Here is a 17,947-nt window from a genome sequence, read left to right on the forward strand (position 1 = left end):
AGTAGTGGAAGAGGCTTTAGGAGTAAGTGCTTCAGTACGTGTGATGTTATGTACGCGGTGTATTTCTTGTTTAAGGAAAGTCAAGTTGTACCCACGTTTGTTAAGATAAGATTGAAGTTCATTAGTACGTTGTTTTAAAGTCTCGTCAGAGGAACAAATGCGACGAAGTCTAAGAGCTAAACTGAATGGAATAGCTCTTTTAGTATGTGTAGGGTGACATGAAGAATGTAATAAGTACTGATGTTTGTCGGTGGGTTTCGTGTAAAGGTCAGTACTAATGTTCCCGTTATTAAGAAAAACGTTGACGTCAAGGAATGGTATAGATGTTAATGAATAATTAGATGTAAACTTGATGGTGGGGTGAATGCTGTTGAGGTAAGAGGTAAAGGCATGGAGGTCGTCTATAGAATGTGTCCATATCATGAATATGTCGTCTATGTAACGCCACCATGTGTGTGGCTGGTAAGGTGCACGTGATAAAGCGTCCGTCTCAAATTTTGCGAGAAACAGATTAGCATAAGATGGTGCCATTCTGGTTCCCATAGCCGTACCGTGTATCTGTAAGTAGTGCTTGTCGTTGAATGTAAAGTTGTTACAATTAAGGATCATACGTATGAGGTCGCATATTTTCTCTGCACCAACAGTAATGGTGTTGCGGTCACGTGTGTCAAGGAACTGTCGACAGGCGTTAATCCCTTCGTTGTGGGGAATGTTAGTGTATAGAGAGGAAACGTCAAGAGTGACAAGAAGAGCGTTCTGAGGGAGTCGTCCAAGTTGCAAATACACCAAACGCATGAACCGTGACAAAATCATTAGCGACGAGACTAAACGCTACCTTATACAGACCGATCCTAAACCCGGACGGTTTTACATTTTGCCCAAAGTACACAAACAGGGCAACCCTGGACGCCCTATTGTGTCTAGTAACTCTCACCCCACAGAACGCATCTCACAGTTTGTAGACTACCATCTCAAACCTCTAGTACAGAATACTGACTCGTTCATAAAGGACACTACACACTTCCTTAACAAACTGAAACAACTTGGACGACTCCCTCAGAACGCTCTTCTTGTCACTCTTGACGTTTCCTCTCTATACACTAACATTCCCCACAACGAAGGGATTAACGCCTGTCGACAGTTCCTTGACACACGTGACCGCAACACCATTACTGTTGGTGCAGAGAAAATATGCGACCTCATACGTATGATCCTTAATTGTAACAACTTTACATTCAACGACAAGCACTACTTACAGATACACGGTACGGCTATGGGAACCAGAATGGCACCATCTTATGCTAATCTGTTTCTCGCAAAATTTGAGACGGACGCTTTATCACGTGCACCTTACCAGCCACACACATGGTGGCGTTACATAGACGACATATTCATGATATGGACACATTCTATAGACGACCTCCATGCCTTTACCTCTTACCTCAACAGCATTCACCCCACCATCAAGTTTACATCTAATTATTCATTAACATCTATACCATTCCTTGACGTCAACGTTTTTCTTAATAACGGGAACATTAGTACTGACCTTTACACGAAACCCACCGACAAACATCAGTACTTATTACATTCTTCATGTCACCCTACACATACTAAAAGAGCTATTCCATTCAGTTTAGCTCTTAGACTTCGTCGCATTTGTTCCTCTGACGAGACTTTAAAACAACGTACTAATGAACTTCAATCTTATCTTAACAAACGTGGGTACAACTTGACTTTCCTTAAACAAGAAATACACCGCGTACATAACATCACACGTACTGAAGCACTTACTCCTAAAGCCTCTTCCACTACTAATCAGCCACAACGGGTACCCCTCGTCATAACATACAATCCAGCTCTTCGCCACGTATCATCCATTATTCACAAACACTTCAACATTTTGTCTTCATCCCTCCGTTGTACTAACGTTTTCAAAGATAAACCCATTGTTGCTTTCCGGCGGTCTAACAACCTAAGTAATATATTAGTTAGTGCTAAACTTCGCAAAACCTCTGCTACTAACCAACCCCATGGTTCTTTCCGATGTGGTAAAACTGCTTAACATGTAACTACGTATCTGACGGACTAACTAATTACACATTTCATACCACCGGCGAACCTAGACTTATTAATCAACACATTGACTGCAACTCTAAGAACGTTATTTACATGGTACAGTGCAACCGCTGTCACAAACAATACATAGGGGAAACCAAACGTAGACTTAAAGACCGTTTCAACGAACACCGCAGAACTGTTGACAAACAAACTAACCACTCTAAACCCACTACAGTATCAGAACATTTTCTTTGTAACAATCATAACGCTACTGACATGCAACTCATTCCTCTTGAACTCATTCGATCTAACCGTGACGTTGTTCGGAAGGCAAGAGAGGCGTACCTCATTGAAAGAGGTCAAACACTTGAACCTTTAGGATTAAATAAAAAGGATGAAGCATGACATTTCGTAGTTTATATTTACACTCATGTTGTTATTATAGTATTAGCTTACAGTGTTCAAGTCTTTAGTGCCATTTATAGCATCTTATTATATATTTATATCTTTTTCAATTTCATGTTGTTACGTCTCTTTATCCTTTCAAATTTCAAATTTTAACGTTTTTGTTTTTCTACCATTGTTATTTACACGTTGTATCGTATTTCCCACATTTTATATCTGTAACGTTTAACCTTTAGAGTCATTCTTTGTAAGACCCTGAAGAAGGAAGGCCGTGCCTTCCGAAATATTGGAATTTCAATACAGTCCCAAACCGTTCAATCGGCCTTGCAATTTTTTCTTTATTCGTTATTTAGTTATAGCTGATTAGATCCTCTACAGTGAGAGGATCCGGTACTTCTATTTTGTCACGGTGGTCCTTGCAAATTCACGTTAGTTTTCAAATAATTCTCAGTGTTTCCTTCCCAGCAAACTGCGCTCAGCTACTGCATTGTTTGATGAGTGATTCAGAATAAAATAAGTAGCATAGAACATAATCAAGGCTAAAAAAAACTCCATTCAATTTATTTCAATAATGTCCTTTTTTGGTTCATATCTGCTGCGAGCAGGCTCCAGAACGGACTGGGGGGGAATAAAAACCTCTCTCCTCTCCTCCCCTCCCCCTCCTTTTTTTTGTCCTACTTTATTTTCGCCCCGATCCTCGACCGGAGAGCCTGTTTACAGGCTATGAATCTTGCGATATCTTTTGCTTTAGATTGTGAAGTTTACCGCGGCGTTGTCCACCGGCCATATCTTGGCTTATTTTATCCCATAGGTGTTTCATGTTGTACATACTGTTTAGCTCGCTCTTATTCGTGCTTTTACCCCCATCAAAGCGATGAGAAGTTTAGACTCTTTCGGTACCATCATGTGTCCGGCAGTTTGTTTGGGTTAGTTATGGTCCAGTCATAAACAGTAATATAAAAAGCTAGTGTGAACCCTTGCCAATTATAACATGATAAAAATTCAATCATAATTGACGTCTAATGTGAACACGGATTAGACCCAGTTGGATTAATATCCAGCTTGCATGCTAGGCCAAGTTCTATACAGCTGAAATAGCTGATTAACAATCTGTAATACCTCAAGTTGAATCAAATTACAGTCGATGTTGGGTAGTCATAGCAGTAACCTGCGATCAGGCGTTTTTTTCCCTTGCAAAGATGAGAGAGGGAAAAAGAACGCCTGATACATTTATTTAACCGGCCGCCAACCGCCCCCAAATTTAAATAAACAAAGGTGTCGTCGAACTGTCAAACCACTCTTTGTAGATGGCGGCAAATTCGGGACTCGGATTTCCACGAGGCGTGAAAAACTTCTGCAGAATAATTATACATATACAGCCTGTATTAAAACTTCGCCGTGCTAAAATAAAAATACTTTCAGTAGCAGGGAGAAATTGCGCTCGCGAATATATATTCATCAGCGATAGATGCCGTCCCTTACGGCTCACAAAGAAGGAATTTACAGATGAGCTGTTTCACGGCGCGGATACTGGGATAGCATCGTGTAGCTTTTAAGTAAACACTGTAAACATTCCAACACCTCTGGAATATTGTTTGGTGAATTTGTTTTCCCGAAACTCATTCGATGAACTGCCAAAACACCGACACGAAAACAAATTACGTATTGTCGAACACTCTATCTTTCTGTATTCAGAGAATTACACTTGAAATTTGTCAGGGCTTCAGCTAACGTAGAAGAAAACTCGTCCTCGCAATTAACACGCCTCGTCTAAGCCATTAGCACCAGCTTTTGACCGGAAGTCTCGTTGAAATACTACAGCCAATCAGTCCACACCGCTTCATTTAGTATTGTTTCTCGACCAATCAGAAGAAAAACCAGAATCCGTTTTTTTTACATACGATTCGACAAGTAAATGTATCATGCCCTCCTTCCCCGGAGTGGTAAGTAGGGAGGGAGGGCATGATCTCAGGTTATCATAGCAGTGAACTTGAAACACGATATCGATACCATCATCTTATTGCATTCCAGAAGCGTGACGTCTAGTAGCTATGGAGGAAACCTTTTTATACAAATAAAAATTGGAACGGAAACCGAATCAGTGGCCCAGAAGCTTAAATATAAATTTTCCCCAGAAAAGTAACTGGAATTACCGTTAACCGGGGCTGAGAAAGAGTGGTTGTCAATAAGGCTTGCTTGTTTAAGGAGAATTTTAGACAAGAAATGACAAATTAGATAATGGCAACTTGCTTTGTGTTAAGCAAAAAAAGCTATTACAAAATCTGATTACCGTGTCCTTCTTTTTTCAGCACTTCCGATTATGCGCCTGTCATAATACTTCACGCGATACTTATCTTTTAATTCGGTGGTAAAGGGTTAACTACGTTTTCTTTGCAATTTGACAATTTAATTTCATGCGTATATTCAAGTATATTTACTAACCTAGTTACAATTATGGAATAAAAAAGTTACGTAGTCAAATTTTAAACCTGAAGCAATTAAACTGTCTCCTTTACTGACGATAAAGACAATTTTCTAGAACATAAGAATACGATATTCAAATTTCATATTTACTTAACGGAGCAAGTTACGAATTTGTTGTTTTAACCTTTCCTGTTTTGGTAGACACACTAGAATAATTCTAAACATTTGCTCCTCTTCTACAAACTAGGATTGAGTGACGATACTACAAGAGATTCTTGAGACAAAGAAGTGTGTTACGTTAATTAAGTTGAGCTGTGAACAAAAGAAAAAGATATGTTAGATGGTAAGCAAAGCACTCAATTCATGCGATTGGACAATTACACATAATTTTCTGAGAGTTACTTAACTTCTAAACGTAGGCGTATATTTCAGGGATGATAAGAGAAACCCTGTTTTTAATTAAAAACGTTGAGGTTAGAGTTCATTATTCTGAAAGCGAATATCAGACTGGCTCTCTATGATCTAACTAGTTTCATACAAAACTGTGTCCAATAGGCCATTTCCGATATATTAATATTCTAACTTGGCTCCGAGGCTTGGGGGAATAAAACAAAAGAAATGATTTATTCATCAATCAACCTCGACGTGATATCTTTTGTTTTATTCCCCCAAGCCTCGGAGCCAAGTTAGAATTTTAATATATCGGAAATGGCCTATTTAAAAGGCTAGATCTCACCAACCTCGTTTCCAGGGTCTCTCTTCTTCCCGAACTTTGAGAAACCTGGGAACGAGGTTGAACTCTAACTAGCCCCACAAACTTGTTATGTTGCAAAATGACTGAGAACTTGCAGTCAAGATCAATAGCTGAGGCGAAAACCCTTTTACAATGTCCAAGGAACAGGAGGATATACCGGCGACACGACCCTGACACTCCCACCTTCCACGTTTAACCTGTAACTGAGAATCCACCGTGCTATAATGACATGTTACCTGCATGTGCTGTGTGTGTTGTCACACTTAGGGCCTGTTTACATGGAAGGCGAGTGCCCCGGCTAACCGAGTTACCCGGCTAACCGAGCTACCCTGGGCGAGCCAACTTTTCATACGTTTCTTTAGAAAACACATTGAAGCGTTTACATGCTAGACGGGAAACTCGCCTTGCCGGGGCACTCGGTCTACTTGCCCGGGGCACCCTTCTAGGCGGGATAGCTTTTTGCCATGTAAACGGTTATGCCCGAGCTATCCCGGCTTGCCGGGATAAGTCTTCGTGCGTGTTTTTAAATTTACTTTGAAGTAAATGGCATAAAATGTATAAATTCGGGACCCAAACAGTGCTATTTGACCAAAATTAGATCGAGTTAGTTTTATTTGTAAGCTGGAAAATATTTCTTTGAGCAACAGCTATAATTAATTGAAATTTTCGTAGGAATGATTATCCTAGTTCACGAAACAACAAATTTAATTTCAATTTGGTGACCAAAGACTGTTGAATTTCGATTGAATTCCCCCCAAAATAGACGCAGTAAATTTCTAAGAGCTTGCACATCAAAGTTAAATAGGTTTTAAGATGGCTAGCCTTGATTATTCAGTAAAAAGTCATATTTTTCTTCAATCGTTTGAAGCTACATGGTTTTCTCACGCTGTGTCACGCTTCAATGACTCTGTCTCAACTCGGGTAGAAGGGCTGTGAATTCTGCATGTAAAGGCGGGCTATGTTTCATCCCTTCTAGCCGGGTAACTCGGTTAGCCGGGGCGCCCTCTCTCCATGTAAACAGGCCCTTACATTCCAAATACTTCGTAATTTGTCACAGTAAAATTTGTAACTCCCGTGAAGAATGTCCTCTGCTGACCAGGAGGACATTTATATGTGTCGCCGAGATTACTGCGACTTGAAGTATTTGTGCTTGCATCATTTGATATATGTAGGTCGTGCCCTCCACCAAACGTTGGTCCATAGCTGCTATGACAGTAGATGGCTTGCTGTTGCACTTGACTCTTAAGTGGCATTTTAGTTGGTCCCAGGCCATGGGGGTTGACCATACTAAACAAGAACGCGCCTCTGCATCTTGTCCACTTTCCCTGACCTGTTGATGAGATGAAGCTATACATTTAAGCAATTCATGACACTCTGGTTGTCATGTTATTTATACCGTATATGATACCAAACCTACAATTATCCTTCAACAAAATCATTACCAAAAATATGAATCTTTCAATAGTACTTTCTTCCTCTTGGCGACATGGTAGATTGAATTTTAGCGATACACGTATATCGCCCGGCGAAGCGTAACAAAATTACCGTGCCCAAATCGATTTAATTTGATAAAGAGTGAACAATCATTTGCATGTCAGGCGGGTTTTATTTATTTATTTATTCATTTTTTGTCGATGTCGATGGTTTCTCGCGCACTGTCTTGATTAGCGACAGATTGAAAATTAACTGTTGTAGCTTTCTGGGGGGTGGGGCCCGAAGGATAGGGGTCGAGAGGGCCACGGGAGGCGGGAGAAGAGAGAGCGAGAAGCGGGATATCAAAAATGGCGAAAACCGGGAGAAATTGAGAAAATTTCCGCAACATTTTGTAATATGTTGCAATAGAAATGGGAGAAAGAGAAAGCCCCCCCCCCCCCACCCTTCCTCTTTAATGTTCACGCTTTTTAAAGAAATGAACCGGGGTCTATTTTGGGCATTTGAATAACCATTTTTAATGAGGAGAAAAACAGGACCTGGGTTACGTTCTGGGCCGTGGGACCAAGTTTGAATCTATCTGTAGCTAAAAACAGCACGTTTCTTTAGTCAACTTGGTCTTTTTCGCTCCTCCAGTACACTAACAGGCGAAGTGACAGTTTTAATGCAGCCTGCATTTTATGCCTAGCCTTCATTTTATACAGAGTATGCAGTCTGCAATCCGCAATATGCAATCTGAATTTTATACTGACCGCTTTGTAAATTCTGATGGCTCTAAACCCTTCTCGGATCGATGATTTTATTATACCTGAATATAGATTGATCAATGAGTAAGCTTACTTTTCCACGGCACCTCTGTGAAGCCTCCAAAAATGTTGTTTCCACTTTTCACAATGGTAACAGTGGGTCCTTTGTTATCACATTTGGAGTGAAATGTTGCAGCTGCGAAGCCATCTCGAGAAGCTCGGAACAGAAGACGCCATTTGCCGTCCTGACGTGGAAGCCAACTTTTCAACACGCTTCGATGCTCTTCATTCGTCAGAATCTCCGACTCTTCAAATGCCTCGTTAGGTTTACTTGCTTGAATTGTACTCGGTTTGGTAAACTTCAACTCATCAATGATTCCGTGGATCTGATAAAATTCAGCTTCTTCTTCAAGTTCCTCGAGAAATGTTGCCCCTTCTGGTAAAATTAACTTCCCAGTGCGAAGATAATTGAGTATGAACCGGAAGTGAGTTCCATCTCGGTCGATAAAGAACGAGCCATCTTCAGAAGGTTTCATCTCAAATCTGCCTGAAAACATGGCCGCCAGCATCGAGTTTGGATCTTTGGTCAGCGTTTGAACACTTGTTGTAAAGTGATGGCCGCCAACATTGAGATTTACAGTCGAGGAAAAGTGAACATATTCTAACTTCTTCGACATGAAGTCGATTGCTTTCTGTTCCTGTCGAAGTCCTATCGCTTCACGCCGTAAAATTTCAAATGCTTCTTTAATGTGATAGTCGGCATCATCAAGTTTCTGATTGCTAGATTTTTCTTCATTCAGAAGCCTTTGATCGCTCATACTCAGAATTTTTATATAAAAGCGGAAAATTGATCCTCGTACTCGAGCCTTCAGTAAATTTGGTGACGTGAATGATTAATAAGGAAATGTTGTCAGCACGAAAGCGCGCATTTGCATACGAAGAATCGATATCGGCTTCTTGACCATTTCTATAGAACATTTAAAATGATGGTACAAGGTGTCTCTTAGATCAGCGAGGATTTTAGCGAGACCCAGAACGCATCAACCTTTTCTTGTTAAATCGCTTCTGCAACCTCGCAGAATTGAACTGCTGCCTTTCATGGACATCTTATTGTGGGGAAGTTTGAAGTGTAACATTTAGAAAGTGGCTAATAACATCAAGACAGGTATCAAGGAATAAAGTGTTCCCTTGCGGACTGCTTACGAGACAACACTCAAAAGTTACAAAGAAGAGTCACACTCAGGCCAGACTGGCCCCCATTGCTGCTCTATAGCATGTTACCTCTAGCGTCTTGTCAGGTTTTACAGGTCACCGCTACCCATTTATTATCCCAGATGGAGAAAGCACTGCCAAGCAACTGGCAACTGACGCCAGCGAGCACTCGCCGATCCGGAGTTCAGCGCGGCGCTAACCACCGTGACTCTTACTTTTTACCTTTTTAGCAAAATTTCTCCACGTACACTGCACTTCATTTATAAAGCCGGCGTACCCACCAGTAGATCTTTAGAAATTTACAAACGGGGAGCTGTCGATATGGCGCCTCAACTTTTGTGAAATTTGTGTTACTGAATCGGAAAGTCCATTCTCTTGATTGTAAGACTTTTGACGGGCCATGAAAACTTCGTCCTAATATTAAGTTAACTTGGTCGTGGCTGACGTATTCTCAAACTAGTATTTGTTATGACATCTATGACTAAGAAAATTATTTGATTGAGATTGCTTGAGATCTAAAGTAGACATAATTATCATTAATTTTTAGATTGCTGCTGCGGTGCACATTATAAGGCCCACGTAATTTAAATTTATTTCAGTCATACACCGTAAGAGCCTAGGATTATATAACTTCATAAGGGGTTCTGGATGAGCTTATAAAAGGGCGGCTTATATCAGGAGGGATATAAGCGTAATAAAAACCTTTCGAAATGAGCTACAGCAGCGTCGATCAAAATACGTTTTTCGTTTAACTTTCGTTTAATTAGCAATTATTGGAGTATGATATGAAGAATCATGCAGATCGAGGAAGGTGTTGTCACTCCGAGATCTGCATAATTCTTTTTTATCAAGTTCTGCCGAATACTCGCTATGAAACTTAATGTTTACAAACTAAGAAGTTACTTCTATGCATATAAATGACAAAACCATAGCTTCACTGATTACAACCAAGTGTATCTCCCGGGCGCTTTATAATTTATAGTTACAAGCAAACGAGATTAACTTTGAAATCTGTTCAGCCCAACGGCATTCAATCTTCTTCACTTTTGGCCATCCGTACCTTCTTTTGTATTTGCAGTTTTTCACGGATATCCTGACGAATGTTGTAGCGCAACATATGATGCTTTTGGTCGATAAAATGTTGAAATGTAGGACGAATTTTCACGAAACCTTTCTTTCGTGAAGCAAAACACTAAACAATTTAGACAAACAGAAAAAGCAACAATAAAGCGTGCACACTTACGATCAAATTGGCGATATTAGACTAGTGCTTTGTCTCTCTTGGCAGGTTAACCGACGCCAACAAATGTCAGTAAATTCAAGGTTGAATATCTCAATCGTGTTGCGTTGGATCACTGTAGATTGTCACGGGAAAACTAACTCAAGAAGCATGAACGACATATACTTACCATAAATCACCTCTCCTTGTTCATTGCTGGCTAAATACTAACGCAGTTTTGTTTGCGTCACACAGCCTTTTTGATTAAAATATGGCCTGAGTATAGCCTGGTCAAAAATTCCATACTGATGACGTAGCTCTACAGAGATCCGTGTAGTGTCTCTGATTGGTTGTTGCTTGTGTGGAAAAATTGAAAACCGACCACACGGACCTCTGAAAAGATACGTAATCAATATAGACCCTCTGGGGTCTTATCACAGATCGGACGCCTCTTGAAAGAATTGAGCAGGTGAGGGGGGAGCCCTGTTTACTGGGGCTAGAGAGACTTCAAAATAGAAATCAAAGATCTCTTCGAGATATCGACTTTTTTGCATGAAGTTAGTATGAGAGTAGAAGGTTTATCCTGGGCATTGTTGTTCGAACATATCATGGAAGAATTCAAACGTCTTTCAGTTCAAGCATTTTTTTTTTATTTTCGCGAAGGAAATGCTGTATTTGTCAGTCGCGACGGCTGGGTGCTTTGCGACTCATAAACTTTGGCTTGGTTAAAAATGGTAAACTTTGACGTTTGCCTTTAATCGAAATAGTTGTTTCCTTTCGAGTTAGAAAGATTTCTACTCGGCTTAATGCAGGGTGCCCGATAAAGGTTACGCACGACAGAGTTACCTTTTGTCTCGTCACGCAATCTTAACCCCACATTGAGAAGTAAATTTTCGTTTGGATATTACCAAAAGCCGCTTCTCCTCGCGTTATTCTTTACCTTACGGCTACACATGCCATTCCCAGTTGCTGCTTTTTTTTCTAATGGCGATGCATTAACTTTTGAACATAAGCAAAAACGTTTAGCGTTTACTACTTCCACCGGAAGTAATTTCACAACAGGCTACAAAAACACTTGTAAATATCACTTCACACCTGCATTTAATGATGTTGCAATTCTAAATTGTGCAACTCCGCAGAAATAATCAATTGTCACGAAATGAGTTCCCTTTGGTTAACTATTAGCAACGTTTTAGTGTGTGAAAGACTTGTACCAGTACAAATTTGCGTTGTTAATCGTTTTAGGTTAAATTAATATTAGCGCCAAAGACTTGTACCAGTACAAATTGCGTTCTGAATCGTTTTAAACTTCGTTGCCTTCGATCGCTTAACCCCCATCACATTCTTAATTGGTTATGTCACGTAAGATTTGGGCTACTCACGTTTTTAATTGTTATATAACGTTTGTAAATTTGACAAGTCACCTTTTTTCTACAAGAACGGAAGTGTTGAAGCACAACTGTAGAGTGACACTTTACAAGTCACGCGCTTTGATCACCCACAGCGGAATGTATTCCCTTGAGGAATTAAAGTTTTAGTGTGTGAAAGACTTGTACCAGATTTGGGCTACTCACGTTTTTAATTGTTATATTACGTTTGTAAATTTGACAAGTCACGTTTTTTCTACAAAAACGGAAGTGTTGAAGCACAACTATAGAGTGACACTTTACAAGTCACGCGCTTTGATCACCCACAGAGGAAAGTATTCCCTTGAGAAATTAAAACAGTCCCTTGAGAGTTAACAAGAATGTGGTTCCACATTTACCCCCACTTAACCGCTATTCTCCTTCATTTTGCTTGTAAACAAGCAAAAAAGTCGAAAAAATGGAACTTGACATCAAGGAGTATTACTTCCTTATTCGAGTCCATTATAGAGAGTTATCCCCCCACCCACCCACCCCCTCAAACAAGACTTATCAAGGAAGTTTACTCTCCGCCATTACACTAAATTATAAATTATACAGGAATTTCCAGTTTATTTTAAGAATTGTAGGTGTCCCCAATTAGCCCGTAAGGGCTAAACACATCCACATGAATAAAGTTTTTATTATTATTATTTTTATTATTGTTTATTTCAGATTTAAGTAGTTCAAATCAGATCTACCTATTTAATTCATTTACAGTATTGTTACAAAAAAATAGAGAATCAAATACCAAACATAACACAATTTGCCCAAAAAATTCTCACAAGTTGCCCAAATTTTAACGAAACAGTCGAGAAGAAACGAGGGTCATACGATGCACTAACATAGGCTTACAAATGAAGTGACAAATTTCTTATATAAGAATCTATCATAGGAGCTCATTAGCTGTCTCCTCCATTTCGACGCCCGAAGATGTCAACAATACAATCCATGTCATTGTTGATTACAGAGATGGAATATGCCCAATAAATAATAATAAGCGCGATGACAAGTAATAATTTAGGCCAATTAAAAAAAACAAATTTTTCTCGTCTGGATTTCTATAAAAAGAGAGCGGGCGGGCGCCTTTTTGATATTTCTTAATTATCTATTATTTTGTTGTATTCTATACCTGAGTTATTCGAATATTCGAAGCGAACTTTTTAAATAAATCCCGCAAAGTTATAATTACTTTAATAATTACTGACCTAGCGTAACATGGATTTAACGTTTTTTGTTCGATCTATCTTTTCCAAATACAAAATAAATAATAAAAAAAGAGAAGCGGCCCAAAAAAATGAAGTGGGCAGGACAAGAAACATTTGCTTTGTTTTTTTTTTACTTGGCCTTACTGACAAGTAGTCGACCCATCGGGTGCTGCGGAGGTAAGTTTTCAATCTACGCAACGCACTGAATGATCGTTCTGCAGTGCATATTGTAGCAGGTATCACTGCATGGATATGAATCACGTAAAGAAACTCTGAAAACTTATCAAAAAGATCATTCTCTTGCATTGTCTCCAGCATTTCTGAAACAGTCATGTAGCCTAATCCGCGCACACGACGAAAACTCATGCACATTTTCTGCTCGTCGATTTTGTAAAATTTCGCAACGCGGAGAAGCTTTCTTTATCAGGTGTTTACTGTGACAGATATTTGCAGTACAGTGCCCAACAGTAAAAAAATTACAAATATGTATATAAAGAAATGATCCCCTTTACTATTAGCCAGCAGAAACTCGTCAGAAGCTAAACAACCACTGTCTCATGTGAATCGTTTAACTAGCTTTCACACGCCGTCTACAGGTTAAAATAGAAAATATCTATGGCTTCGAAAAAACTTCTTTAAAAACTGGCTTTGCCCAAATTTCTCTTGCTGCCCAAAAAATCTGAGTTGCCCAAACTTTGGGGGGGCTGCAGCCCCCCCAGCCCCCCCGGCCCGTACGCCTATGTATGCAAGCCACCAAAGCATTAATGAATTCTGATAATTATTATTTAAATACTCAACTAATGAAGTTCATTGTGAGATGCTTATCCTTACGAAATAATCTTCTATCGAATGAAAGTAATGTAACACATACATAATTTCTTTTTTCCTTCTTATTACATGATTATTATTGTTATAAGTTTCGCTTTTGTTTAGTTGTACGCTTTTGCTATACTGTATTTACTTATAGTCATGCAAATAAAGCTTGTTCTTGTTGTTGTTGTTATTTTTCCCAAGGTAATTCTATTGCCATTACTATTAACTCTAAACACTGCACGATCAAACCTACTTCTATGTTTATTATAGAGCATACTTCAAAATTTAACCAAGTACTGATATCAACATCAAGACACGATAGAAACGAAAGTTCTTCTTGTGACACAAACGTGTAGCAGGTGAATATATGAAGAGAAGGGAAAGAAACATGGGTCGATAAACAAGCGTACTTTTAAATCAAAAGGACATATGTGGGCCACAAGTGCTCAACTGAGTATATGATTTTATTGAACAAACTATGAATGTAATAGTTTTTCATATATACTGCAGGAATATAAAGGACATGATTTGACATTTTCTGAAGAGGGGTTTGTATTACAAATAACAAACAAAATGCAAAAACAACATGTAACGTTTCAACTTTTCAAATCGAAAAAAAAAACGTATCTGCTTTGCTACCCATACATACACCATGACTAGCCAGGGCGTGTTTCTGTTTGGCCTTACAACACAGAATACATGCATTTTCTGCTCCGTTCGGATTGGTTTATTCCGTTATTTCGTTTGCTGTGATTGGTCAGATGAGATAACCGTTAGATTTTGAATTTACAACAGTCATGGTAAAAAAAAACTAGTCAAACTCCCCCTCTGCGAAATATTATATGGTTTCAGATGTCTTGCATCCCAACTCAATATAGATATCTCCGGTTACAGACTTCTATAGGCGTCTACTGCAGAACGATAATTCAGTGCCTTATTTCTGTAAACGTCAGCTGTAATGAAATGTTACCTGGATTGATCTCTTCTTATCTGGTATTTTGTCACATGTGGTGTCCAAACACTTCGTAATCTGTTACAGTAAAATATCTATTCCCTGTGAAGAATGTGTCCTGCTGACCTGGAGGACGTTCATATGTGAAGCCGAGATTACTGAAACTTGAAGTATTTGTGTTTGCGTTATCTGATATATGTAGGTCGTGTCCGAAGCCAAACGTTGGTCCATTCAGGCGGCCACAGCAGATGGCATTCTGTTGACTCTTAAGTGGCATTTTAGTTGGTCCCAGGCCATGCGGGTTGACCATACTAAACAAGAACGCGTCCTGACCTGTCCATGAGATGATGCCACACATCAATATTCATAGAGTTCAAATTATTTCCATGCAGTATTTTGTTAGAAATAAAGCATGATGACTTAAGCATTAAATGGAAACTCGGAAAAAAATTCCGAGCTCCAGATGGGATTTGAACCCACGACCTTCCGTGATCTCACAATAATTTAGCTAGTATTCATTTATACACGTGGGTGGAGAAAGGCACTGTGAGAGTAACTTGTCTTGCCCAACTGAATTAACTAAATTTTAAAACAGTAACCATGCAAACTTAGATTCACCCAAAAATTTACAGCACGTTCCAGGAGGTTGCTGTTCTCATAGAACATACTTGTACACTCGTAATCGAAGGAGTGTAGTTGTCTCTTTCAAGATTTTGTGGGGAACTTGGAATTATCTTACTCTCTGTGGATGGTAGGCAAATCCATTACAAATTATTCCCATGCAGTATTTTGTTACCCCAATTATTAAGCTAGTACCCATTTATACACGTGGGTGGAGAAATACCCTGTGAGAGTAACTTGTCTTGCCCAAGAACATAACACAATGACCCTGCCCAGGGCTTGAACCAGACCTCTCAGTCTCAATGCAGAGTCCGATGCACTAAACATAAGCGCACTGCTCTTTCGCCAAACAAACGACCTAGACATGGATGCGTTTCTGAATTGTGTTTATACGAAAAGCTTTGCGCGAAGACATAAGATATCAGTTGTCACATAGGTTCATGACATTTTGAACCCCCTTCTACTCCTTCTCTCAAGTCCGCAACGTTGCTTGTCCAGTCTCTGAACTCCCTCTTCACGCGCCCTTTCCAGGGGTTGAACGCTTAGAGTTCAACCCCTGGAAAGGGCGCGAGGAAGAGGGTGTTCAGAGACTGGACAAGCAACGTTGTTCTGGTATCGCAATATCATTCAGTAAAATTAAATGGGAAAGAGAGGGCATCATGTCATGAAAATTACTAAAAAAAAAGATAACTGAATGATTCAGAAAGCGAATGACTTCATGAGACTTCATTACGTCTCTCTAGCAAAATAACGATCCACATGTGTGAAACCGATCGCGAGCGAGTTAATGTTCTCATTCTTTTGCCGTCAGAATGAAATGTTGTGGAGAGGGGGGACGGAGGCGGGGTGCTAGAGTTACATCACGCAAACCATAATCGATCAGTAAACTTACATGCCCATGACTCTTCTGTGAAGCCTCCAAAAATATTGTTTCCACTTTTCACAATGGTGACTGTGGCTCCTTTGTTATCACATCTGGAGTGAAATGTTGCAGCTGAGAAGCCATCTCGAGAGGCTCGAAACAGAAGACGCCATTGGCCGTCCTGACGGGGAAGCCAACTTTTCAACACGCTTCGATGCTCATCATTTGTCAAAATCTCCGACTCTTCAAATGCCTCAGTAGGTTTATTTGCCTGAATTGTGCTCGGTTTATAAACCTTCAACTCGTCAACGATTCCTTGAATCTGATAAAATTCAGCTTCTCCCTCGAGTTCCTTGAGAAATGTTGCCCCTTCTGGTAAAGTTAACTTTCCGGTGCGCAAATAATTGAGTATAAACCTAAAGTGTGTTCCATCTCGGTCGATAAAGAACGAGCCATCTTCAGAAGGTTTCATTTCAAATCTTCCTGAAAACATGGCCGCCAGCATCGAGTTTGGATCTTTGGTCAGCGTTTGAACGCTTGTTTTGAAGAGGTGGCCGCCAACATTGATATTTACAGTCGAGGAGAAGTGAACATGTTCTAACTTCTTCGACATCGAGTCGATTGCTTCCTGCTCCTGGCGAACTCTCGTCGCTTCTCGTTGAAAGATTTCGCACGCTTCTCTGAAGGAATTTTCTGCGTCCAGAAAGCCTTGGTTTCGTAGCTGATCTGATCTGCCAAGAGCTTGATCACTCATGTTTCAGTTTTTTCTGAAAACGGAAGAATTATTTTACAGATTGTCTGACTGTACCGTACGTATAACAACTGAAAATTTGATCACTTAAGCATCAGAAAGTGAGAATGCAGCCAAGCGTATTTAAATACATTAAAATTTGTTTACATGTGTTTTATCCAAGGTGGAGTTTGATCGTAGCACGAGTCAACTTCGAGCCCGAGTCAACTTCGAGTCACGAGTCAACTTCGAGTCAAGTTAAATTTCTTTTTTTTTTTGCATTTTTATTTTTAATTGCTGTGTGAAAATTATATACGTACCGGAGGTATAAGAACAGCAAGATTTGAGTCATTTGACCTCTTCTTTCAGTTTCACTGTCGATTGCGACAGTTTAGTCCTGCATTTGTTCGCAACTGCTTTTCAAACGTTCCTCGGCATTCATAATAGATTTTCCTCACAGATTCCTACCTGTATTAATTACACACAGCTGAGGCAGAGGTTCCATTTCAACAAGAAAGCGTGAAAATTGACGTGAAGTTCAAAAATATTAGCCCTTCTTGACTCGAGCGCCATCTTGTTTTATCCACAGGGATCCCATACAAGAAATGAAAGGGTGACCCTATTCGGAGGAATTGGGGAACGGCACGGCGGAATGGCGGAATATCCTAAAACGCGGAATGACGGAATATCCTAAAACGTGGAATTGTGAAACATTAAAAAAAGAAGCAACAACAGCAACAAAAACAAACAAACAAAAGGAAAATTATAACTGCTAACTTTCTCAGACGGCGATATAAATAAGGCTAAGAATGTCGCTAAAAATGATTCAGGTACTTTACTTGTGGATATTCGTTGCCGTGACAGAAAAGCCAACTTGTTTACAGCGGCTGCTAGCAGTAGAAAACCAGTAAACAGTAAATATACCCCATAAACGAAGGGTTCTTTACATATCTTTTTTTAAAATCCTTCGAGGACGTCGATCTCGAGCCGGGATTTCGAGGTAGGATACTCGAGTGATGGACTGGGAGGATTTCGTAAAATTACAGCCGGTTGTCGTCCCGCTCGAGACAATGAAATATATAAAGCCGAAGTTCTTTAACAAAGCC

General features: G+C 39.8%; 4 protein-coding genes and 1 pseudogene across 8 annotated transcripts in view; 1 reads left to right on the forward strand and 4 right to left on the reverse strand.

The window, feature by feature from the left end:
- LOC144635242 (uncharacterized) overlaps positions 1–17,947 on the reverse strand; it is a 110,940-nt gene that overhangs the window by 29,003 nt on the left and 63,990 nt on the right. The gene's annotated exons all lie outside the window — the stretch shown is intronic.
- LOC144635228 (uncharacterized) overlaps positions 1–17,947 on the reverse strand; it is a 106,755-nt pseudogene that overhangs the window by 18,814 nt on the left and 69,994 nt on the right. The gene's annotated exons all lie outside the window — the stretch shown is intronic.
- The window catches only part of LOC144635232 (uncharacterized), a 41,828-nt gene that overhangs the window by 9,437 nt on the left and 14,444 nt on the right, over positions 1–17,947 (reverse strand). Inside the window, exon 3 of one of the 3 annotated variants that reach the window (XM_078494322.1) lies at positions 5,654–5,880. The exons of the other annotated variants lie outside the window; for them this stretch is intronic. The gene's annotated coding sequence lies outside the window, so the exon portion shown is untranslated. Of the gene's footprint in view, positions 1–5,653; positions 5,881–17,947 lie in introns of those variants that run through there. 3 annotated transcript variants of the gene reach the window in all.
- On the forward strand, positions 794–2,065 carry LOC144635615 (uncharacterized). Its single transcript, XM_078494702.1, has one exon. The coding sequence runs from the start codon at positions 794–796 to the stop codon at positions 2,063–2,065; it is 1,272 nt and encodes a 423-aa protein (XP_078350828.1).
- Positions 6,670–16,916, reverse strand: LOC144635270 (uncharacterized). The gene is made up of 3 exons (XM_078494375.1): positions 16,407–16,916; positions 7,916–8,513; positions 6,670–6,974 (listed from the first exon to the last, which is right to left on the reverse strand). Exons 1-3 carry the CDS (start codon positions 16,863–16,865, stop codon positions 6,670–6,672), a joined length of 1,362 nt encoding a protein of 453 aa, XP_078350501.1. The 5' UTR covers positions 16,866–16,916.

Source organism: Oculina patagonica, chromosome 13 (genome assembly GCF_052425735.1).
Source record: "Oculina patagonica isolate OP01 chromosome 13, crgOcupat, whole genome shotgun sequence".
NCBI classification, from domain to species: Eukaryota; Metazoa; Cnidaria; class Anthozoa; order Scleractinia; family Oculinidae; genus Oculina; species Oculina patagonica.

What these genes read in the sequence shown, in the direction of transcription:
- LOC144635270 (XM_078494375.1), bottom strand. Translation starts at nt 16,865, where the DNA reads ATGAGTGATCAAGCTCTTGGCAGATCAGATCAGCTACGAAACCAAGGC. An exon ending in GAATCGTTGACGAGTTGAAG is followed by an intron (nt 8,514 to 16,406) that starts GTTTATAAACCG and finishes CGACAGGAACAG; the next exon opens with AAAGCAATCGACTTCATGTC. An exon ending in CACAGAGGTGCCGTGGAAAA is followed by an intron (nt 6,975 to 7,915) that starts GTAAGCTTACTC and finishes TCTCATCAACAG; the next exon opens with GTCAGGGAAAGTGGACAAGA.
- LOC144635615 (XM_078494702.1), top strand. Translation starts at nt 794, where the DNA reads ATGAACCGTGACAAAATCATTAGCGACGAGACTAAACGCTACCTTATA.